We start from the raw sequence: 24,726 nt of genomic DNA, 5'->3' as shown, positions 1-24,726 counted from the left end.
TCACTGTATGCACCACCTAGACATACAGATGTACCTCACTGTATGCACCACCTAGACGTACAGGTGTAACTACCTCACTGTATGCACCACCTAGACATACAGATGTACCTACCTCACTGTATGCACCACCTAGACATACAGATGTAACTACCTCACTGTATGCACCACCTAGACGTACAGATGTACCTACCTCACTGTATGCACCACCTAGACATACAGATGTAACTACCTCACTGTATGCACCACCTAGACATACAGATGTACCTACCTCACTGTATGCACCACCTAGACATACAGATGTAACTACCTCACTGTATGCACCACCTAGACATACAGATGTACCTCACTGTATGCACCACCTAGACGTACAGGTGTAACTACCTCACTGTATGCACCACCTAGACATACAGATGTACCTACCTCACTGTATGCACCACCTAGACATACAGATGTACCTACCTCACTGTATGCACCACCTAGACGTACAGGTGTAACTACCTCACTGTATGCACCACCTAGACATACAGATGTAACTACCTCACTGTATGCACCACCTAAACATACAGATGTACCTACCTCACTGTATGCACCACCTAGACATACAGATGTACCTACCTCACTGTATGCACCACCTAGACATACAGATGTACCTACCTCACTGTATGCACCACCTAGACATACAGATGTAACTACCTCACTGTATGCACCACCTAGACATACAGATGTACCTACCTCACTGTATGCACCACCTAGACATACAGATGTACCTACCTCACTGTATGCACCACCTAGACATACAGATGTACCTACAGTGAGGTAGTTACACCTGTAAGTCTAGTTGATGTATACAAGGAGGTAGTTACACCTGTAAGTCTAGTTGATGTATACAAGGAGGTAGTTACACCTGTAAGTCTAGTTGATGTATACAGGGAGGTAGTTACACATGTAGGTCTAGTTGATGTATACAGGGAGGTAGTGACACATGTAGGTCTAGTTGATGTATACAGGGAGGTAGTTACACCTGTAAGTCTAGTTGATGTAGACAGGGAGGTAGTTACACCTGTAAGTCTAGTTGATGTATACAGGGAGGTAGTTACACCTGTAAGTCTAGTTGATGTATACAAGGAGGTAGTTACAACTGTAAGTCTAGTTGATGTATACAGGGAGGTAGTTACACCTGTAAGTCTAGTTGATGTATACAGGGAGGTAGTTACACCTGTAAGTCTAGTTGATGTATACAGGGTGGTAGTTACACATGTAAGTCTAGTTGATGTATACAGGGAGGTAGTTACACCTGTAAGTCTAGTTGATGTATACAAGGAGGTAGTTACACCTGTAAGTCTAGTTGATGTATACAAGGAGGTAGTTACACCTGTAAGTCTAGTTGATGTATACAAGGAGGTAGTTACACCTGTAAGTCTAGTTGATGTATACAGGGAGGTAGTTACACATGTAAGTCTAGTTGATGTATACAGGGTGGTAGTTACACCTGTAAGTCTAGTTGATGTATACAGGGTGGTAGTTACACCTGTAAGTCTAGTTGATGTATACAGGGAGGTAGTTACACCTGTAAGTCTAGTTGATGTATACAGGGTGGTAGTTACACCTGTAAGTCTAGTTGATGTAGACAGGGAGGTAGTTACACCTGTAAGTCTAGTTGATGTATACAAGGAGATAGTTACACCTGTAAGTCTAGTTGATGCATACAGGGAGGTAGTTACACCTGTAAGTCTAGTTGATGTATACAGGGAGGTAGTTACACCTGTAAGTCTAGTTGATGTATACAGGGAGGTAGTTACACCTGTAAGTCTAGTTGATGTAGACAGGGAGGTAGTTACACCTGTAAGTCTAGTTGATGTATACAGGGTGGTAGTTACACCTGTAAGTCTAGTTGATGTAGACAGGGAGGTAGTTACACCTGTAAGTCTAGTTGATGTATACAAGGAGATAGTTACACCTGTAAGTCTAGTTGATGCATACAGGGAGGTAGTTACACCTGTAAGTCTAGTTGATGTATACAGGGAGGTAGTTACACATGTAGGTCTAGTTGATGTATACAGGGAGGTAGTTACACCTATAAGTCTAGTTGATGTATACAAGGAGGTAGTTACACCTGTAAGTCTAGTTGATGTATACAGGGAGGTAGTTACACCTGTAAGTCTAGTTGATGTATACAAGGAGGTAGTTACACATGTAGGTCTAGTTGATGTATACAGGGAGGTAGTTACACCTGTGAGTCTAGCTGATGTATACAAGGAGGTAGTTACACATGTAAGTCTAGTTGATGTATACAGGGTGGTAGTTACACCTGTAAGTCTAGTTGATGTATACAAGGAGGTAGTTACACCTGTAAGTCTAGTTGATGTATACAAGGAGGTAGTTACACCTGTAAGTCTAGTTGATGTATACAAGGAGGTAGTTACACCTGTAAGTCTAGTTGATGTGTACAGGGAGGTAGTTACACCTGTAAGTCTAGTTGATGTAGACAGGGAGGTAGTTACACCTGTAAGTCTAGTTGATGTATACAAGGAGGTAGTTACACCTGTAAGTCTAGTTGATGTATACAGGGTGGTAGTTACACCTGTAAGTCTAGTTGATGTATACAGGGTGGTAGTTACACCTGTAAGTCTAGTTGATGTATACAGGGTGGTAGTTACACCTGTAAGTCTAGTTGATGTATACTAGGAGGTAGTTACACCTGTAAGTCTAGTTGATGTATACAAGGAGGTAGTTACACATGTAAGTCTAGTTGATGTATACAGGGAGGTAGTTACACCTGTAAGACTAGTTGATGCATACGATGAGGTAGTTACACCTGTAAGTCTAGTTGATGTATACAGTGAGGTAGTTACACCTGTGTGTTTATTGCTGTTGTTGTTGTCGTCGTCTTCGTCATTGTTGTTGTTGTTTTCCAGAGAAACTGTAAAACAGCCAGATCATTTTCTCAAAATGTTTCCATTCTCTTTACGAAATATATACGTTTGAACATCATAATGAAACCTGATAGTTTTGTTAGGGAAAATGTGACCTACACAGTAAAGCAGCCTGGTCATAATGAGAGGTCACATTTTGGTTGCACTTTTGTTGAAAATCAGGTGCATTAGAGAATCGAGTGGTTAAAGAAAACAACAAGTCTGTTAGCACTTTCATGAGCAAAAGGGATTTTCTTCTAATAGTATCAAAACACATCACAAACACATCTACATTCCATGGGCTACGGACACTACATCGAAGACATTAAACGTTTCTTGTAATGAGTAGTTTATTTAGAGAAGAAAAAATAAGGAGTGAGGGCCAAGATGTGTTCTATTCATTTGGACACAACATCGTAAAGTACACAATCTTCTTTGTCTGAGAAAGCCCATACAGTAGAGGCAAAACAAGGCAAACAAAAAGAAAGTAACAATTTCTTTTCTGTAAATACCTGGTAATCAGCAACTAGTACGCTATATTAAATCCTTTCCAAACTTCTCAACAGCATAGGACAAATGTGAAAGTCAACGGAACGACAGAAATGTTGGCATCTGATATACGACCTCTGTATTGAACACTAGGTATTGTATTTTCCAAAGTGTCCATTCACTGAACAGGTACGACGATAACAACGGTTAATTTTGAATATCAACAACGGCTAACTTTCAACAACGGCTAACATTAATTATCTTTGAAAGCAACTAAATAAAAAGCGAATTCTAAAATCTGGACATAACAGAGTGTAAAATGTCTGCATATGAAAGGAAAGTAACGGAAAAAGTCAAACCATTATTACTTTGCCTATTTCGGTACTAATTAGTTGAAATCTGAGATGAGTATGAAGTACAACCAGTACACAAGCTCCATCAGCAGCCCCCTGTAGTGATGTCTTTGATGTCCATGCAGTGCAGTATCCAAGAGGTCAACATTAAGCTCATCACTGACACGATCCATATGATCAGAGTCAAAACGACGACATACAGGTATGTTGCTGCTAGCTGCTTCCTGTATCCTGGGATTTTTTAAGAGTATTAACAAGGCTGATATATTCCCGGTAAATATTTTGCTTTAAGGGTGAACAAAAAATGAAGTTTTTATTTGAAATTACCTTTAATTATGATCTACTGAAGTTGTACTGACACTTAATCTAAATCTTATAATATCAGACTGTAAGTCTGCGATACAAAGTGTTATATGTACGAACAGAGTTCTCTCCCTTAACTTCTTGAAAACGGGTTAAGTAAGGAAGTGGCGGCCAAAGCAAGGGGATCACAGGCTAGATTTTGGGAATACTGGTAAAAAAACTGGCCTGCCAGTCCTGTGAACAGGCTGGATTATCTTCATCTTTCCTACACTGCCATCAGATGTATTTGAATTCTCTGTTGCTATTTATATATTTTATGAACACTGGAATATATCCTAAAATTTAAACGGTTAAATTTAAGTTTGTTTAATGTGTGTGAAATCAAAGGTTTAGGCCAAATTAGATAATCTACCACAAGTGGGAAAGTCACCGGACCTGTGAAACCATTTCAGATTAGTTTAGTTATAGATATGAAATAGAATATCTCCTAAGGTTAAATAACTAACTCATCTATTCAGTCAACATAGCTAATGTTAAAATAGAAACTATAAACATTTGTTTTCCAGTCCCACCGCCGTTGCTGCAGGGTTGTTCAAACACCACCATGATATGAGATGGCAGTTCACATGATACTCTGTACATGATACCGAGGCACAAATGGCCAGGGATTGCTGGTTTCTTAGATACCAACAGGGCTAGATCTAGACACTTCAAAACACATGTAGGAGAAAGCAGTATCAGACACGCGCCGACTTCCACATAAACAAGATTAATCATATAACATTCATTCTATGTAATGTGAAGATGCTATTTCAATTGTCGGAAAAAACCCCGAAAAGAACAGGAATTCGTTGATGATAAAGTTGAAACACAGGATGAGAATTCGTTATGCGTGCGTGCGTGCGTGCGTGCGTGCGTGCGTGCGTGCGTGCGTGCGGTCTGGTGTATGCCTACTTCAGATTAATAATAATGATGATAATGATTGGTAATTAATTGCAATGTTCCAATTCCAGTAACCAAAGTACACAGTCTTACTTGGAAACCAGCTATTTTCGGCATTCAAACCAACAATTTAAATCAAAGTACAACGTCACGGTTTCTCATACGGTTAACGGCCTTATAATCTAGTCGTAGGGATGTTTAGTGTCTCCGGCCTCTAGTCCTGGGAAGTGCTAACTACCCTAGAGACATGCCTCTCTTATCATAATGAACTCAGCTGCTTACGGGTGTCCTTTTCTAATTGTTCTTAGCCTAAGGTTATTTCCGAGTCATAGAGCAAATAATACATTCATTGTTGTCTTATGTTCGACTATATTTCTAACGCCTGACTGACCACAAACGTTTAGAACACGTTTCGTTTTAACATGTTTAAGGTGATATATGTTGTATGAAATACATTAATAGTATATTCGCTTTGTAATGATACGTTTAAAGGATTTGTTAAGATGATATATGTACATTCGTGTCATAAAAACAACAATGCATTAAAGTTTAAAATAAAATGAATCATCAGCATTAAATTGTTTGCATAAAAATTCCAATTTCGTAAATATAACTGTATTTATATGATAACTGTTGGATGTTATATTGTTTATACAACTGCACTACTACTTTCGTTAATGGATAATATTCAGTGAGTGAGTGAGTGAGTGAGTTTAGTTTTACGCCGCACTCAGCAATATTACAGCTATATGGCGGCGGTCTGTAAATAATCGAGTCTGGACCAGACAATCCAGTGATCAACAACATGAGCATCGATCTGCGCAATTGGGAACCGATGACATGTGTCAACCAAGTCAGCGAGTCTGACCACCCGATCCCGTTAGTCGCCTCTTACGACAAGCTGAGTCGCCTTTTATGGCAAGCATGGGTTGCTGAAGGCCTATTCTACCCCGGGACCTTCACGGGTCGGATAGTATTCAAGACAAGGAAGTCGAACCTATATTTTAAAAAAATATATATATTTTTTAATATGCCCATGGATCCAGGATGTTAGACACTGGTCAGTAAATAATGTTGATTTGCACTGATTTGAACGGTACAGATCCAAGCTATAGGCTTCGAATTCCTGTGATTCAAACAAGTCATTACAGCAAGTCATCTTACAGTTTTACGAAACGTTGATGCACTTTGCCTTCTGTCTATAAAATAAAATCATACAATCTTAAAGTATTAGAAAGTCCAGAAAATCATTCTAAGTGGGCATGTTAAGTGTCATCAAACGACAAAATGCCGATGACTGAGAAGCACCACGGGACAAAAATGCTGAACATAGTCGACGGGCTACTGATTCATTTCACACTAATCATGTCAACATCGGGAACGTGTTCACGGTAAAGTTGGGGGGAAAGAATGTATTCAAAAGTCAATTCTAATTTCAATGTTGACAGGACATCTTACTTTAAAAAAACAAACATTTTAAATGTGAACTACGCGGGAGAGGCGAAGATAGTCATAATGTGAGTACACGTGCAATGTCAAATAGGTGATAATAGACCTACATATAGTTACAAATATGCTGGGATACCAGTTTATAGATACGCTTACACATGCTGCTTGGTTTAAAATGAAACTCATTCACCCTCGAGGAAACTTCGAGATCAATACTGAGTCAGTAGTCTTTGCCGTTCTACTACTAGAAAGGAAAAATAGGATCAAGTTGCACGTGCCTTTTACAACAGTCGTACCTTTCCCAACTGCTGTGGTAGTCTGGCCGATTTGTGTAAATTAGGACTGACATATTGCTGGAAATAACGTTAGTTCCCATTTTGTTGCTTAAATGTGACATTTGATATTTTATTTGACACATTCCTTTCCATACATGTATGTAGTTTTATTAAGTAGATAGTATATGAAATCTATCTGTAAACCTTGTAATACATTCTATTTTTCAGAAAACCTGGGTAGATGAAACAAAAATTATAGCTTGGGTCTATATTTTGTGTATCCAATAGTTAACACAAAATAGGAAAAAAAACCCTCATCAGTTCAGTAACAGATGGATAAAATACATGCGAGGTGTCATAATAAACCATAGCTGCAAGTTAATTATGATAATTTAATTTACAGCGACACGTCATTATAAAAATTATGAAACATATAGTTTTTTAAATAAACATATTTTTGCAGAAAAAAGGTTTCTGAATATTATGTTAATAAAATACACTAAAAAGAAGCCTGAAATATATTTTTACATATGGTGCTTTGAGTATAAGTATTTCTGTATGACAGCTTGGGTCTGCAACTGCTTGTTGTATGATTAATTACAAATGCATTGTAACTACTTTTTTTTTAAATTTTCTATTTGTTTCTTTGGGTTTTTTTCTTATTTATTTTCTTTATTATTATTATCATTTGTTTCTATATGGGTTTTTTGGTGGTGGGAGACAATTAAAGGTGTCCCATTGTCGATGTGATCCTGTCTGTGGTCATTATATGCAACTCATTCTTCTGTGACACAACGCAAAACTAACCAGTAGTCAAAAACTATTTTGGGATATCTATTTTGGAGACTGTTCATCTACTGTATACCTGATCTACGTCAACATAAAAAGTAATTTTCAAACGTGTGTGATTGGTTTTTTTCTGTGTGTTTAATGCGGCACTCAGAAATATTTCAACGATGTGAATGTCGTAGGTAAACAATATTGAGTCTGGACAACGATATACGCAACTGGGGTTTATAAGCTACATTCAAGTCAGCGGGACCTACCACCCCATGCCGGCAAGCATTTGTTGTTTCTGAAGTTGGATCTACACTGTATATTGTTGTAACAGCTATCCCATTTTCAACAGTGAAAGTTTTGGAGGTTATTTTTCATAATTATTTATCTCTGCAATCATTTTTGTGGTAAAAATAACCCCATGTCAGACAAATATGATTACTCAGCAATCGATGTCTATCTAGCGCTCACAGGATCAAGCTGAATGAATGAAAATCTAGGGCTTAGCTATGAGTTTAACGTATATTAGAATTCTACATTTTCGACCATTGCTATAATATATGCGCAACGAATAGGTGTTCTTCATGAATATGTATTTTATAACAACTGCCCAATCGATGTCGCCTCACGAGTGACCACGATGTCTCATTAGAATTTGCACATGAATGAATTATAAGTACACCTGCACCAGGACACACGCATAAACATTACTAAAACACAGAATACACTGCAACGTGTATTTATATGACATACCTGTCATTCAATGTTCAATATATCCACGATATGACTTGTCACCATAATCAGGTACGTTTCTGTGACGCTTGAGTTCAACAAGGTCAAATCAAGCTTTGATGTCACGTGATAATAAACGGGGAATCACCTAAAACTAACTGGGTCGATTCTAACCAATCAAAATTGATTATGCTTGACGTCACATTCGCGCAAAAACGAGGAAGAGAGGTAGAGCGTTGTTTCTAAATCAAGGCAGAATGTCTTAATATAAAGAAGAAAGAACGATAGTCTTATCAATTAGAAACGTGTCAATGTAGTAATTGTTGGTTCGGTATTGTGACATAATTATTGATCGGTTGCATTCATATTTTAATTATCTAGCATTTGGATTTTTTACATAAAATTTTGCAAGATGAAATAATAGGAATCATATTTTAAATTAACCATCATTTTATCAGTTTATGTTAACAGTGGTGAACAGAAGGCAATATTCATCACGTTATATATTATCTATTTACGCTCTGTACATTCAGATGAGGGGTGAGTCGCGTCACTATTTAAAGTACTATTTAAAGTGTCTTTTTCCAAAGGCTTCTGCCTCACCCATAATATCTTATCAGTTTTGTGTTTTTGAGGGGGGCTTTTTGTCTTTGTTTTTGTCTTTGTATGTCACCGTGTTTAGGGGAATATTATCAATTGCAGGGAAGTACGCAGAAGTGAATTACCAGTTCGAGGAAACGCGTCTCGTTATCACATTGTGATGGAATAATATTCTGCATTGATGAGCAACGACAGACAGTTTATTGGATAAAAATATAATAGCAACACAGGCATGGGTCAGTAAATATATGTACACATTCTTCACATACATGGACTCCAAAATGCATCGAATTACAGTAACACAAATATTTGGACATAGGAAATAGCAGTATGAAACAGTCATTCGTGCATGAAATATCTCTACATGGCAGTAAAAGTGATTTATTACATATATGTTACATATAATCTTCCTACAATATATCGCCTTAGTGTGGGTATGTTATCAATAGATTAATATATGCATTAGGTGCGGTGTAGGATTGGAATCAAAGTGCTAAATTATAGACACGAGCTGTGAAATCATGCTGCCTACTCACATATCTGAATCATATAAAAGCGATAACAGTGTAAGCAATAATTCACGTGGAGGGTATCGATATTTAGTAACGATATCTTGATATCCTAAATGTGTACACGCCAGCAATTGCAAGTAACAACCAAATTATACTTCCACAAAGTACAGATTTATATGTAACGAAGTTACAAAACTTTGATGAACATTTTCTGTAAATCGCATAGAACAGCTCAATATTATCATATTAGTATTAATAGTAATATGACATGGTCTCGAGAGAACAATATGTGTATTTCGGAAATTTAATAAACGTTTGTCAGTTAAATTGGGTGTGTTTATTGTTTGCCGAGTTCTCTGAGACCCAAAGAGACTCTCAGAACGCCCAAGATCATCCATTCCCAATCAGGGTAGTAAATGATAGGCACGACCGATATAGATAGGTGGTTTTCTTTTCGTCCAGATCTCCATACCTTTCGCGGAATGTTGTCTACACATGCGTTAATGATTCATTTGCTATGTACAGACAAAGGAATGTACGTGGTTAATTCATTAAACAGAGTAACCTTTCCAGGTTTAGATTTCGCTGATAGTTTAGTCCAAAAAGGAAAATACTGTTCATGTAAGTATAAAATATACATTAAGTGATTTGCCGTTCGTATTTTTAAATACGATACGGGAAATGAGCCCATATGCACAATTATCATCGAATCTTTTTCGTGTTAAAAAAACAAAATACTATTTAGGATTTTCTACAAAAATCATTGGTTCCACGCTGTCAGTTTTTCTCGCAAGTTAATCTATATGTGTTATTTTACTTACTTTTTCTAGCAATTAGGTGTTGTTTATCTCATGTACTATTTAGGGCACATATGATTAAATAGCAGTAATTTACATATAATGAAAGTAAATTAATCATATAAAAGAATAGTTGCATTAATGTTATCCATTTTCATAAATACAAACTGTCTAAACCCAATCTGGACATTGACAATATTGTGGTCCATTCTTTTGCATTTAAACTTACATCGGTCAAAATTATTTTACGCACTGTCATTTAAAAAAAACAACAAATCTACATATGTATGAATCTTCACAAATATACGCAAACAGACCAACAATACCTATTGTGAATGCAAGATACGAATCTATTTATGTAACGTAACAGTTTAACGTATAATGTCAATTAAAGAAATTTTCAACGTGTATTCAGCTGTTTTGATATGTTTTACAACAGACTGATTCATTCGTATGTGTATCGATATGTTCACATTTTAGATTCATCTTCACAACTTTTTTTATACTCCTTAAGCCGAAAATATTAATGATTAGGAACACTTTTTAGGGATAGACAACATCTTTATTTCAGTTAGGATCAAGTTAGATATACACCGAAAGGTCGCATCCACTGTAATCACACTAGCCTCTAAAAAAAATAATGAATGATCTTAAATGCGTTAAAAAGAACACCACACGTAATGAGTTATGGTCAATCTTTAAATAGACAAAAAGTGATTGATATATTTGCGGTTTACTTCACTATGATTTCAATTCATTCGTACTTGTCTAACATTAAAAGGAGGTCCGCGAGACATGCGGACCTCCTCGAATGATAAAACTGTAAAGAGGTTATCAATTTTCAAACATGTTACTGCTTCTAACCTAGATCGACCAATAATGGTTTTAGCTTGAACACCACACCTCTGTGACAGACTGTGGGTATGAACTCGGCCTACCTCGTATAACCGTACAACTGGATAAATGACAAGGAAGTAAGGGAGACAACCTCATTTCCTGATGACCTACAGCTTTCATAGATGCCCCATATGAGGAGAAAACGACATGGAAGAGTAGACAGACCCATTATGTTTCAAAGCATTTCAAAGATCCAGATAAACAGCGTATTTTAGAAGGTAAACCATTATTCCCCACGGAATTAATCCATTCATTTTGAATTGCATGCGAACGAGTGCAAAAATATAAAATTACTGCTGCATTACACTGTACTGTATTGTATTTACTACTGGGCTACATGCATAAATCATATTCACCTCTATCAGACTAAGTATATGTATGTGTAACCACCTATTCAAAATCTGCATGAGTGGGAAGCAGCTTTGCCAGAAGAATGCGACGTAGTGTACGGCATGATACTAGCTCGAACGTGGAAGTTACACCAGGATATTGAATATACAGAGTTTCCAGGTTACAACTAAACATTCTATCTCATTCCATGTTATCTCTTTAGCTCTATACTTCTAACAGGAACCATTCTGAGCCAAAACCGATGATTTGTGTATTGTGTTGTATCCACTGTAAAAATACAGGCTGAAATTGTCCTTTTAGAAAAGATTTACACCCTCGCTCACCCACGCAGCTGTAATAATTATGCCGTATACCTTAATGATGCTGATAAATGTCATTAATATCAGCATTGAGTTGCCATTAATGTTATTCCATCTAACATACATCCTCAATATTTGCAGGGTATACGTTCCAATACATCTCCAGTGTACCCGGGATGCACCTACTGCTCAGCCCGATGAATTTATTACCTCACTTGGCTGGTTTTTTGGTCATTCTTTTTAAAAAGATTTACAGAAAAGCATGCAGCTTTAAACAGTATGTGTAGTTGTATACACCATGTTGTGCTAGCTGAAAAAGTCAGCTTTGTGAAAATTACCAAATTACTAAGTGCTGAACGTTTTGCCAGATGTATGTAATGCTTAAACAGTACTGTTTCCACCAGACATAATTGGTGACGTTTTGTTGAGGTGCTCTGTTTTCCCATTCATGTCAAGGTTTATAGTTCCTGAAGGGAAATGAGTCAAGAAATAGTCCCGTTGAAGTCTTTAGAAGCTGTGTTGTCATGGCAGTCGTCATCACAAACTGAGCTGGCAAGGAGCAGTGTTGAACTATCCCACTCCTTCAGTAGATGCAGAGATACTCCCAAGACCCTGGTGTGCCATGACATGGCAGGAGGGTACCTTAACGACAGGTGAGTAGAAGGAGTTCAAACAGAGGGGCACATGAGGCTGAGTGAGTGAGTTAAGTTTTACGCTGCACAAAGCAATAGCAATAGCTATATCACGGCAGTCGGTAAATAATTGAGTCTTGACCAGACAATGCAGTGATCAACAGCATTAGCATCGATCTACGCATTTGGGAACCAATGACATGTATCAACCAAGTCAGCGAACCTGACCACCCGATCTTGTTAGTTGGCTCTTACAAGCATAGTCATGGCAAGCATGGGTTGCTGAAGGCCTATTCTACACCGGGACCTTCATGGGTCATCTGAGGCTGAGGTTGACAGAGATGGGAGAATGAGTTTAAATGATATGAATAGAGGACTGGGGAGAACAGGTTTAGAAAGTGGCTTGAGATGGATGGAGGTCAGACAATAATGGGTTTAAACAAGGTTTGAGCAGTTAGAGGTCAGATGATAATAGTTTGAATCTTAGGGGATCAGAGCATTCCCTCAGGAGTACTGTTTACCACCCTCGCTTACCCATACAGCTGTAATAATTAAGCGGTATATCTAAATGATCCTGATGAATGTCATTAAGATTCAGAATGTCATTAAGATTCAGTGTTGAGTTGCCTTTAATGTTATTCCATCTAACATACATCGTTGATATTTGAAGGATGTACGTTCCAATAAATCTCCGCTGTACCCTGGATGCATCTATGGCTCCGTCCGATGAATTTATTACCTCACTTGGCTGGCTTTTTGTCCAATTGGGTGTCTAGGCTAGGATGTTGAGCATACCAAACACAACTCACACTTTTTAAATTACCTATACAAATGATACAGAGGTACTCTGAAAGGGGTAAAGGGAGTTCTTGCATACATTGGAAGCTGTCTGAATCGGTGCTCATTGTTACTGAAGAAATAATCTGGTTTAGACAATATTCCGGATTGTAAAGCTTATGATAAATGTACAAGCCACAGAAAAGACTGTGATTTTGAGCCGGTGTTGCCAACTTGCCGGATTGGACAGAAGCCGGTTTTGACAGCTTCCACTGTATTTTTGTAAAAGTTTCGGACCTGTCAATTTTTCTGTATGAATTCCCCGAAATCTGAGTCGCACTGTGAACAAACCTTTGCAGCTGCAACTGCTATCTTTGTTGACACTGACAAGCCCAGTTGTAATGGTGGCGTTAGCTGATTGGCTACTGACAGAATGCGGAACCAGCAAAGTGAGGTAACAAAATTATTAGGCTCATCTGTAGATGCATCAATGACACAGTGGGACAAACATCGTCTGGATATCTTGTTCGAAACAAGTTGTTTATCAAGTTGTATAAAATCTGCAGTGGTGGCCAATCTCATGGAAGTGAACAAGGTATTGAAACAGGTTAAAAGTGAGAGAGTTGTGTTGAGATACAGGAAGCTAGATGGAAAGCTTAAACTGCTGACATATGCTGATGCCTCCTTAGGAAATCTACAAAATGGAGTGAGTCAGGGATCATAATTTTAATGAATTCAGACAAGTGTCACTAGTGTCCTGGAGTTGAAACGAGTAGTGAGTAGTACTCTTGCTGGAGAGACTTTAGCAATGGCAGATGCAATTGACACAGTAGTATATATGTCAACATTGTATGCTGAACTTGTATCTGGAAAAAGTGAGCAATCAAATGTTGTCAAGTCAGTGACTGTAAGTCAGTGTGCGAAGCTGGTCATTCCAATACATACCGAGAAGAGATTAAGAGTAGAAATAGCTGGCATCAAGGAACTTCAAGACAAGGGTATGGTTCAGATTAAATTGGTGAATCAATCTGAACAGTTGGCTGATTGCATGACAAAAAAAGGAGCTTAACCAGTTCGGCTTTTGCTAGCTCTGCAAGATGGATACATCAAAATAGTGTCATAAAACTGTATCTATATGAATCACTGAAAGGACTGTTGTCATGGTAATAGACTGCTGTAATGAAGACTGTGACTGAGGATGTCTGTACCAAAATACCAGGATGAGAACTTTAATCATGTTTATTTTAAAACAAAAGAAAACAAAAGATGTGTTATAAGGAAATTTTAAAGTATTTCGATTTAAAAAAAAAAAGTGGTCGAGATTGTAAATTGGTTCAAGACTATCATGATGATCTCGAGAAGCGAGCGAGATTTTACGAGAGGAAGCCATATATTGGTTTTCATGGGGAATGTCAGTGCCCGGTGCAAGGGCGAACCACATGTGAAATTGAAATAAAGAAATATCAATTGAAATGTATACCCTGGCGATACCGAAAGATGTCTCACTTATGGCTATTCTCTGTTCGAAGGTTTGTTGGCGGCTGTGATGGGTCTGGATACAGGTTCTACCACTGGCAGTATTTAGACATGTTTATATACTTTAGTCATCACCTGGTGACAATCCCTCCTCCATGTTGGACTAACACAGCTCACAGACATGGAGTCCAAGTACTGGGTAAGTTCTTTTTCTCTGACTAACACAGCTCACACACATGATGTCCAAGTCCCCGGTAAGTTTTTCCTGTCTGACTAACACAGCTTACAGAGATGACGTCCATGTAATGGGTAAGTTTTTCCTGCCTGACTAACACAGCTCACAGGCATGGTGTCCACGTACTAAACAAGTCACTCACTTCAAATGGAAGGTACTTCCAGTGAATGTCACACAGATCATTTCTCCTGTAGGGACATTTATCACTGAGTGGAATGATGGGAAGCAGGTATGTTCAGAATTCCTGCAGTCATCACGTGACTACCGCAGCTTGGCTAACAAGATGGTGGAGATAATGAAGTACTATGGCTTCGATGGATGGCTGATCAATATAGAGAATGTAATTGAGGTGAGTTTGTGAATGGAATCTCTTGGCCTGTCAATACAGGAGATAGATACATGTATTATTCGTAAACACTTCAGGCAAACTGTTAGTGTCTGATGAACATGAAGAATTTTCTGGATTTCATCATCTTTTCAGTCTTGAATACAATTTTAGTAGTTACGACGTTACAGCTGTACAACACTATTTGTTAGTGTCTGCCCATGGTAGCCTAGTGGTTCAAGCATTCACTACTGAAGCTTAAGACGTGGGTTTAATTCCCCACATGGATACAATGTCTGAAGCCTATTTCTGGTGTCCCTCATGATATTACTGGAATATTGCGAAAAGTGACATAAAACTCAACTCAGTGACACTCCATGAGACTTGAATGGAGACAATGTTGGTATGCTTCATCATTTGATGCTTTTGAATGATGCACATGTCTTACCCTGCAGTGACAGTTTGTAGCTGACCCACGGTCATACTTGTCATGGAGTTGGCAGTAGAGGCACCTGTTTCTTCTGCTTTCCTGTTTCCATGTGTGTTTGTATGTTTGGCTGCAGGAGGATAAAGTCAGCCACCTGAGAGAGTTTGTCGCCTATCTCACTCAGAGATGTCATTCTGAAATGACAGGGTCAAAGGTCATCTGGTATGATAGTGTCACAAGGTCAGGGGAACTGAAATGGCAGGATCAGCTGAATGAGGAAAACAAGTAAGACAGTGCTAGTGCACATTGTACTTTGCACATTGTGACAAGATACTCACAAAGTTATTGCAAGCAGAAAGTCATTTCAGACAATCCTGCAATTAACATCATGAGCATCAATCTACACAATTGGGATACAATTACATGTGTCAACCAAATCACCAAGTGATGACAGGATCAGATGGATTGTCTGGTCCAGACTCGATTATTTACAGACCGCTATCTCATAGCTGGAAAATTGCTGATGTTTAAAAAAAAAACATCATGGAAAGTGAATATTGATATTCTTGATTCATGTCTGGAAAAGATGACATATGCTTTGACTAATGCAGTTCAATGGTTTTCATTCCATTCTGTACTATGTTATACTATACTATGTGCTGAATCTACAGACCTGCTACTGTAGTTGACTAATTAGTTCTGAATTTTAAAAGGTTACGCTGTCAGCATTCATTTCATGATATCCTTTTCAGAATGTGTGACAATCTGCCATAATTTGGCGGCACATCAATTTCATGACATACAGCACATCACTGTTGTGTGAAACCTCGGGCAAGTTGGTATAATTACATCTTTACTGAACAGCAGTGGCCTTTATGTTTATAAAAAAATCATGTTTTCCTAGGATGTTCTTCGATGCATGTGATGGGATTTTCCTCAACTATAACTGGGATGAGACAAAACTACAAAACAGCTACAACATAGCGGGTACCAAGCGTGTCCATGACGTGTTTGTGGGTGTGGATGTGTTCGGACGTGGCTGCCCAGGAGGTGGAGGATACAACTCCTGTGAGGTGATCACTACTCTGCATAATACATGTCTTTCCAGCATACATGTTCTGTAGTTCATCTTGATTTTTCTTAAATGTAATCATGATAATAATAGATCAGAAAAAATGTCAACTGCATACTCACCATGTTATGTGTTATTCTAAATATCCCAGTATTTTGAAGAAAATAATGATTTTTTTCCAATGTGAAGGGAAGTTAGTTTGGAATCCTGGATGAGGCTAGGAGGTGACTGTAAGTGCAGTAAAACTAGATAAACCCGGTACGTGGATACCAAATCTTGATGGCTTCAAGGCAAAATATCGAAACATGCGAAGAAACACATATTTCAAATTTTAGTACCACATAGTTCATGCATACCAGATTTCATTATGATCAGTTAAAAAATAACTGAGTAACAATCATAAATTAAAGTATCTAATGTGAATGGCTTTCATACACACAGTGTTTATAAGAATTTTGTGCTTCAATTCAACTGTAAACTATGGGATCACATGAATGAGTTCAGATAAGCTGTGAAACAAATATCCTATCTAACCATGTTTAGTGTTCACAGGCAATGACGAAGATTCGTCAGGCCAACTTATCTGCTGCTATTTTTGCCCAAGGATGGGTGTATGAGACTCTGGGTGCAGAAAACTTCACAAAAAATGAGGACAGGTAGGACTAAACACATAATCTTTTTTTCAAAGCTTCTTGTAATTCATGTCACTTAAGGACTGATACATCAATGTTTCTACTTCCTCGACTGTTTGTTCCAGGTTTTGGCAGCTGTTACATGACTACTGTTCTTCCTCCACCTTCACCAGCCCTCTACTGTGTACCTCCTTCTGCCAAGGTGAAGGACAAAAATACTTCTGTAAAGGGGAGGTAAGAAATCGTTACGATGGATTTACAGTTATGATAAGATACATACACACACAGGCACAGACACACACACATACAGACAGACACACACATGCACACACACACACATATACAACTCAATTTGCATTTTTTGTCAAATATTATGGATTTTTCAGTGAGAAAGTGGACAAAATTGATGTTATCATGAGTGAAGATATCCCATTCTTCTAGTCACATGACATGAACAAGTTGTTTGACAAGAATGGAGAGTTAACGTTGTTCTAGATATTATGGATTTTTACACTTATCTTTCAGAACCAAAGTCAGGGATTTACAGCATGCAAATTCCTGCATCCTAAACAGAGACATATTGACAAAGAACACAAAGAAATAAATTAGCCTGTCCACAGGGACGCAGAAAAAGTCCAAATACTTTTTTTAAAATGTTGATCCAGTAACAATAAATTATCACTTCAGATGCAGTAAAACCTGAAAGTACCTGAACCTGTCTAATCTGGCACACTGTCAAAATCAACATAGAAATTTTTCTATGATATAATGTTTGTTAAAACATTGTCTAATCTGGCACCTGTATATTCAGTATTACGGCACGACTTTCCGGTCCCAACAAGCAATTGTAACTGTAATTAACATTGTCTAAACTGGCAATGGTATGAGCAGTGTAAGCAAGGACCCATAATCCAATACACTAATTAAACCTCTGGGCTTTCTTGATAATCAGGAAGTAGTGATTGTGCGGTGAATCAAATGCTCTAAACAGATAGAAATATCAATAGAAGCAGTACAATCAAGGTCCTTTAATCCATTACACTTCTCTTGGAGCGATTGCATGGTGAATTTAACAAGTTTAAATGGCAGCCCTGATGGAAAATGATTGTCACTGTCTAATTCGGCAGCCTGCCTATACCGGCATTTTTTATTTTGGTCCCAAGGGGTGGTGGTTTAGGCAGGTTTCACTGTATATACAGTTACTACTAGTGTTGAACATGGATGTATCACATTCTTAGTTGTCTTGAGTCTACCTTCAAGCCCCTGCAATTTGCATCTGCATGAATGTGATAATCACAATTGTCTTGAACTCATTTTGGTTCCTCATTATAGAATAGTAGCATGGCTCTCTCTTCATGACTAGAACAGGTGAAAATATTTTTACTCCCACCTACACTTTCCAAATTTTAAACTCACGACACTCAAATGACTGACTTCATGGTGATGGCCATAACAATATCAAAGGCAAGATGTGTTTCTAACAGTATTGCAATACACAGTCTAAAAAACAAGGTTTTTGGAATGAAAGGTGAAAGCTGTTTATTGTATATAGTTCAGCAGTATATAGTTCAGCAGTTATTGCAGTGTGTTAGTGTGGTTAATGTTACCAGGAAAATATGTGGAATTGATTAGATGGCAGCAATGAGGTTAAATGATACATCTGAAGGAGTCTAAAGGAAGTGGACCTAGCCATTGATCCCCCTGTATAGTGTGTCTTCACAATGAAATCCAGACTTTTGCTCTTTGATTTGAATTGATTTCATAATGAAGAGAGTACCTCTTGACTTCAGGTTGCCAAAGACCGCCCATGGTACAATCTGAGTCTGCAGCAAGTGCAGCCGACCTTCAACATACAAGGTCAGAGGTCAGAGGGCAAGAACTTAGAGCTTACAACCAGTGATGGGTACATGGGTGGCGGCTGTCTTCTTCTGAGGGGCGAAGTGAGGAGGGAGAAAGAAAAACTGTGGTTCAAGTATGTCACATGTCTTTTAGTTCTTCCCAAGAGAGCAGAAGACTATATAATAATGACTCATCGATAAACAAAATCTCAAACACTTAGTGATGTAATTTGTTGAAACCTTCTTACTTGCTCCTAAAGTTTTTTATTCACATCCTGTTAGATTATACTGGCAAACAAGTTTAAGATGAGCACCGACCTGATGATTCGCCCTTGTTAGCATGTATGCATGCCGCACACTGGCGCTTGCTATTGTGAGCAAAGGGCCACAGGTTGTCAGCAAGTGTGGTCTTGTGAGAGTCTTATGAGCAAGTTGTGTGTAGCTACGAGTGGAATCAATTTCATCATCATGCACTGTACGTGCACTAACCTACCTCTGCTCTCCCTTTCCCTTTCACAAACCAAATGCCAGTAATACAGCTAATGAATTTTACAAAATGCTAAATATTAATAAGTTCCAGGCAAATGGGCCACTTGTCTGAATTGACATATTTTGTAAGTGTAATCACAGTAAATGTCAGTACTGACATTTGATTTTCAGTGTTATGCAATGTAATAGTGTTCAGCAGGGTGGTGCCTCTGTAAGAGTAGTAACACACATGTATACAGTTTGCATGAGGACAGTTGAACAGTTTGTTCCAGTTTGATGCCCCAGTCTCCACAGTGCTGTATGTCACCTTCACTAGCAAGGGGGTGCCTGACAACATCAAGCCTGTCCTTAGCTTAACCCTATCCAAGGGAGGCAACTCTCGTGTCCTGTGTCTTGGGGAGGAAGAGGCTGAGGAAGTGGTAAGGAAGAAACTAAGGACTACTGTGGAGGAAGTGTGGATCAGCCCCCATGAACAAGACAGCAGATTTAACAGCTGGCAAAACAGGAATAAATGGAAAACAAGGTTTGCATTCATCAAATTGTGAAATGCTTCTGGAAGAGAACATTTGTGTGAAATGTATATATTTGGTGTATTTGGAGAATGTATGCTACACTTACAGACTGTTTTAAATCTTCTTCTTAGAAACTTTTTTTTCAGGAGAGATATGCATTTTACATGTGTCTATTGATGTATACTTTACAAATACTGTATATCAGGAAATGTAGGGGTTAGAAACACAACCCCAAAAACATTATATATCCATGAACTTTTCCGAACTTCAAACCTTTGGGTTGGATTTTCTATAGATAAGCATATCAACAGCTGGCAACCAATGACTTCCTGAGCTGGAGTGGCTGGATCACACCGACAGTGTGAGCTACCCCCCTGGTGTTGTCTTCTACAACAGAAAGGAGTGTCATTGTTTGTAAATGCTTGCTAGAGTGTTTGGGAAGCCCTGGATATCTGTAATGCTAAAGTCAGGCCAGAATGTTGATTGCGTTCAAAGCTACTGTTACCATGGGAACAGCAAACTCATGATGGATTGCCCTGGTGGAATGAATCTGTAGCATTGTGATCGGAAGGTAGCAGCCAGAGAACCTTGGATGCTGTAACAGTTGTAATGCATAGTTCTTCTAGTTACGAAGTGTGTCCTTGATTGTTTTGTGTCACAACATTTACAGTTCAAGGCTGTTGACAGTCATCCTGATCTTGGATCATGTTTGAGAGTCTCTTCCCATACTGGACTCTGCTGCCTACTTCCAAGTGCTCAATGAAGGACCATCATCCATTATGTCTGCAAGATGGCAGTTGACACAGGGCCATTTGAGATTCTTATTTCTGAGAATACCTACTTACACTGAAGCCAGTGATATGCTACCAAGTTGTGTTTAGGGTTCAATGCAGCCAGTAAACTTGTAAAGTGTCTTACTTTATACATGCAAAATGTGATGGGTGTGCACACCCTCATAGTTTTGCTGAGAACTTTGCAGCTTTGTTGCTCAAAAAATGTTTGTGTCAGCAGCAGTTGCAATAAGATTCTGTTTGTCTTCAGATGTTTCAGGTTGGAGGAGAGGCTGGTGTGTGGCTGGAATCTGCAAGGGCTCAGTGTGGGGATATCAGCTGATGACAAGGAACAGAACATTGTCTGTCTCTACTTGGGTCAGATCCAGGTGGGTTGAATCAGTGTCAGCCATGGGGGACACAACATACATAGAACGTATACTGTTCTGTTCAAACTGATGTGGGTTCCAGGGAACAACATGTCTCAGATGTTCTCAGATGTTCCATGCTTGTTGTAACACATGACGGATGAGATTACCAATCCTTGTATCCCAAGTCAACCTCTTCTTTGTTCACACTGGACTATTGTTCATTACTGGCAACCACAAAAAGGGTGGAACACTCTAGCTAGAGACTGGAAGCTAGCAGTAAACAAACGGTAGAAAGAATATCATGACTTGATTGTTATTTATTAGGAAGAGTTTGGGAATTATTGGCAGAATTCTGCCATGATTATTGAAATATTACCATAATTGTGGATTTACCTTGCAGTGTATGAGGGCCCTGAATCCAAGTGAGACTGAAACTTTGGTTTCAATGCTGCTGTGGGCAGTGGTTCAGTAACATCACTGTCTATCAGTTTACTGTAGGGGGAGAGCCTGAAGTCTCCATGTGTTTGTACCCAGTCTGTATTCAAGGACATGTATGTTTTACATCCCGGGGCACAGGAGTACCAGTGGTCTAAGCTGCTGCAGCGTGTTGTGCCTCTTTGATTCAAATCCCATCTCAGCAATTTGTTACACTGCTCTACTGTGTCATAGGTCGCACAAAGGTTACCTGACGCGACCTCCAACAAGGGATTGACAGACTCAGTGTAACAGTGTACAAATGACATGGAGACTAGGTTTAACGGACCTCACCCTGAGTATATTCCTGTGTCTGCACCAGACCTGTGCAGTTTCAAGTGGAAATATCGTTTAGAGCAGTGTTAAGTCCATCTATCTCACTCCTATCCTACTGAATATTTTGAATGAGAATTTACACATTAGAAATGATTATCCATGTGGTATGTGCCAATTCTCTGATGATAATATTTTCTGTGTAACATTAGTCCATAACTATTTCAGATTCTCACAGAACCTCCATCAAGTCCTTCATCTAGTGTACAAAACCTTACATGTTCATGTCTCAAACAAGAGGAACGTGATCCAGGGGGAGATAACTTATACAGCTTACAGTGGGAGGATGCTGGTTATAGATATGTGCAGTATTACAATGTGTATCAAATGGCAGGGGACTCTGTCCTGGTGGGCCAGACCCTCACCCCCAGCTGTGTCCTGTCCCTCAACAGTAGCTGTGGTAGTGAGCTGTGTGTACAGACTGTCAGGAGAGATGGCGTTGTTATACCCCTCACAGACTGTCCTTCTTGTCATCTTCCAGACTGAATGGGGGTGTTGTGTTTTAAAGAAGCATGTTGGAAATGCAAGGGTGATAATACTGGAGTAAAACATGAGTACATCTTATACATTCTGTGTCACTCTTCTTAGTACACAGCCACAAAGTAGGGCATGTTGGTCTGTGGTTATAATTCTAACCATGAATGCTATTGATTGTTCGGTATGTATAGAACTAAACTTTAGCATTTTGCACAACATTCATCTGTAAAAGTGAAGAAAGGAACTTCATTTGAAAGTCAAACCATGTAATTCACATAAACTTTTAACAGTAAATCAATAGCAAGGAAATGTCAAACCCAACTTACTAGTTGTACAATAATCTTTTTATCATTATGACCTGTATTTACAGCTGGCAAATTAAATCTGTTCAACTTGTAATGTTACTCTCTCAAAGTACTGAGCGATTTAAACACTGTATTCGTTATTACAGTTTACTGAAGACTTCCAACAATATGGACCTTACCACTCTGTGCAACAATATTCTATCTGTCTCTTGACTTGAGTTGACATCTATGTTGCCACATGCATGCATGCATTCCACCAGCTGGCCACGATGAGCTGGACAGTGGTGTGCAAGGGTCCTCCTTTAACTCTTTATTTAAGTGTCCTGGGTACAGCTAGGCATGAATTGTTTTTACCCAGATATTGAAATGATTCACATGGGGACCCTATCAGGCTGTCTAAACAGCAAGTGAAACACAAAGTGTATGTGAAGCCTATTATTCCTGTAAGGAATGGGTTTCCTTGTTTCATTTACGTTAATTAAACACAGTTTTACACAGCCTTTAGCTGTATTCCAGCAATATTCCAGAAATAGGCTTCACACATTGTACCCATCTGGGGAATCATGCCCAGGGCTTTGGAGTTATGAGTGAACATTTTAAGCACTTGTGTCATCACCTGTGTCATCTGAAACTTAAAGGTTGAGTATATTAAATATATGTATATAAAATAATATATGACTGGACCAATATGTATATATTGTAGAACTGAACAGGAACCAACCAAATGTATATGTATCAGTTTTGTCATACCAGTGTCCATATATTCCAGGTCCTATTGTTTACATCGGCTCATAATTGTTTTGCATAAAGTATGTTGTACTGGAGTATTGCAGGTGGTAGCGTAAAACCCTGGGTTTCAACTAACAGATCCTTGTAGGGCTGGGACAGGTAACCCAGGTACCTGGGACGGGTGGGTAATGGGTTGAACCCAGGTACCCATCTTAATGCCCCGACCCGCACACCATATGTACTAAAGTTGCAAGCAGTTAATTGTTTACATGTTACAGACACAGGAGCGCAGACATCCGCTTCAAATAGTTTGAACAGAAGAACCACCCAGTGTTCACATACTGTGTTCAGTATTATCAACTTATTAGGTTGCCACATAGAGACAATTAATCAATTGACATACAATGTAACTGGCTTGGAAGCGAAACTAAACCATGTTGAAACATTAACAACTAGAAGACAAAGTCATCAAGATCCCCCACAATGGTAAACTATGTATACTCTTCTTAAATATGTCAACTAGTTATGACAATGTCAAATATTGTATTGACCTTAACACTTAGCTAATGAAACCACACATACATAAACTATTCATATAGTACATGTTTGTATCAACAGGAGACTGCATGAGTGCTCCCATGTTTTGATGTGCATCAGTAATGTTGATACTGGAAATAGAGCGGAACTATCGGTGTGTGTTATTAGGTTCATGAATACCCACAGAAGGATCTGATCCACCAGCACTACCAACAATTTCAGCTAATGTAAAACGTGTTGCCATTATTTTGTTCAAAGTCCAAAACTACCAAGTATGGTGAAGAAGCATTGAACGGTTGTAACGATCTGCTCCGGAAAAACTAATTTGCACTCACGAGAGGGTGAATCTGTTGTCAACATTATTTTCTCTGTTTAGTCCAGTATACTTTTCAAAGAATAAATATAACGTGATATCATTACTATGATGGGGTGCATTATGCAGTACTTCTTTACATTACTTTCTTACTTGTAAGTTAAATGGTTTACACTATTTATTACTACCTTCAACTGTATTTTGTCTGTCGGTTGTTAAAACAGCAGTTGTTTGTAGCTCCTTGTTTCTTACTGAGGGATGTTTATGTAGATCTTTCCACTTCAATAACATATCCCCTCCACTGTGACTAAGCA

The 24,726-nt window shown here is 38.6% G+C and overlaps 2 protein-coding genes and 1 long non-coding RNA gene across 6 annotated transcripts; 2 read left to right on the top strand and 1 right to left on the bottom strand.

The window, feature by feature from the left end:
- Positions 1-289: 289 nt before the first annotated feature.
- Positions 290-609, bottom strand: LOC137284861 (uncharacterized). The gene is made up of 3 exons (XR_010956927.1): positions 594-609; positions 516-554; positions 290-324 (listed from the first exon to the last, which is right to left on the bottom strand). It is a non-coding gene; the product is annotated as an uncharacterized lncRNA (long non-coding RNA).
- A 191-nt stretch (positions 610-800) lies between these two features.
- LOC137283847 (uncharacterized) lies at positions 801-3,547 on the top strand. The gene is made up of 4 exons (XM_067815528.1): positions 801-811; positions 1,710-1,764; positions 2,065-2,115; positions 3,479-3,547. The coding sequence occupies exons 1-4, from the start codon at positions 801-803 to the stop codon at positions 3,545-3,547; spliced, it is 186 nt and encodes a 61-aa protein (XP_067671629.1).
- A 7,565-nt stretch (positions 3,548-11,112) lies between these two features.
- LOC137284304 (cytosolic endo-beta-N-acetylglucosaminidase-like) lies at positions 11,113-22,927 on the top strand. Of its 4 annotated transcripts, none has more exons than XM_067816067.1 (12): positions 11,113-11,256; positions 12,145-12,341; positions 14,627-14,772; positions 15,003-15,157; positions 15,697-15,845; positions 16,465-16,633; positions 17,185-17,288; positions 17,390-17,498; positions 19,055-19,236; positions 19,854-20,114; positions 21,145-21,262; positions 22,220-22,927. In XM_067816067.1, exons 2-12 carry the CDS (start codon positions 12,166-12,168, stop codon positions 22,535-22,537), a joined length of 1,887 nt encoding a protein of 628 aa, XP_067672168.1. In that variant the 5' UTR covers positions 11,113-11,256; positions 12,145-12,165; the 3' UTR covers positions 22,538-22,927. The 4 variants fall into 4 exon arrangements, with proteins under 4 accessions (XP_067672168.1, XP_067672170.1, XP_067672167.1 ...); XM_067816069.1 differs by having other exon boundaries at positions 11,118-11,256; positions 12,153-12,341; positions 22,220-22,617; XM_067816066.1 differs by having other exon boundaries at positions 11,134-11,256; positions 17,176-17,288; positions 22,220-22,600.
- The last annotated feature ends 1,799 nt before the right edge of the window (positions 22,928-24,726 follow it).

This window comes from Haliotis asinina, chromosome 5 (genome assembly GCF_037392515.1).
Source record: "Haliotis asinina isolate JCU_RB_2024 chromosome 5, JCU_Hal_asi_v2, whole genome shotgun sequence".
Classification (NCBI taxonomy): Eukaryota; Metazoa; Mollusca; class Gastropoda; order Lepetellida; family Haliotidae; genus Haliotis; species Haliotis asinina.
Note: the sequence above shows the minus strand (reverse complement) of the source record. Positions and strands in the feature narration are given on the sequence as shown.

Coding starts and splice junctions, on each gene's coding strand:
- LOC137283847 (XM_067815528.1), top strand. Junction 1,765..2,064: donor ACAGGGAGGTAGTTACACCT/GTAAGTCTAGTT, acceptor GTATACAGGGAG/GTAGTTACACCTATAAGTCT. Junction 2,116..3,478: donor ACAAGGAGGTAGTTACACCT/GTAAGTCTAGTT, acceptor ACTTCTCAACAG/CATAGGACAAATGTGAAAGT.
- LOC137284304 (XM_067816066.1), top strand. CDS start 12,166: ATGAGTCAAGAAATAGTCCCGTTGAAGTCTTTAGAAGCTGTGTTGTCA. Junction 19,237..19,853: donor AAAGAAAAACTGTGGTTCAA/GTATGTCACATG, acceptor ACAGTTGAACAG/TTTGTTCCAGTTTGATGCCC. Junction 21,263..22,219: donor TCTACTTGGGTCAGATCCAG/GTGGGTTGAATC, acceptor TAACTATTTCAG/ATTCTCACAGAACCTCCATC.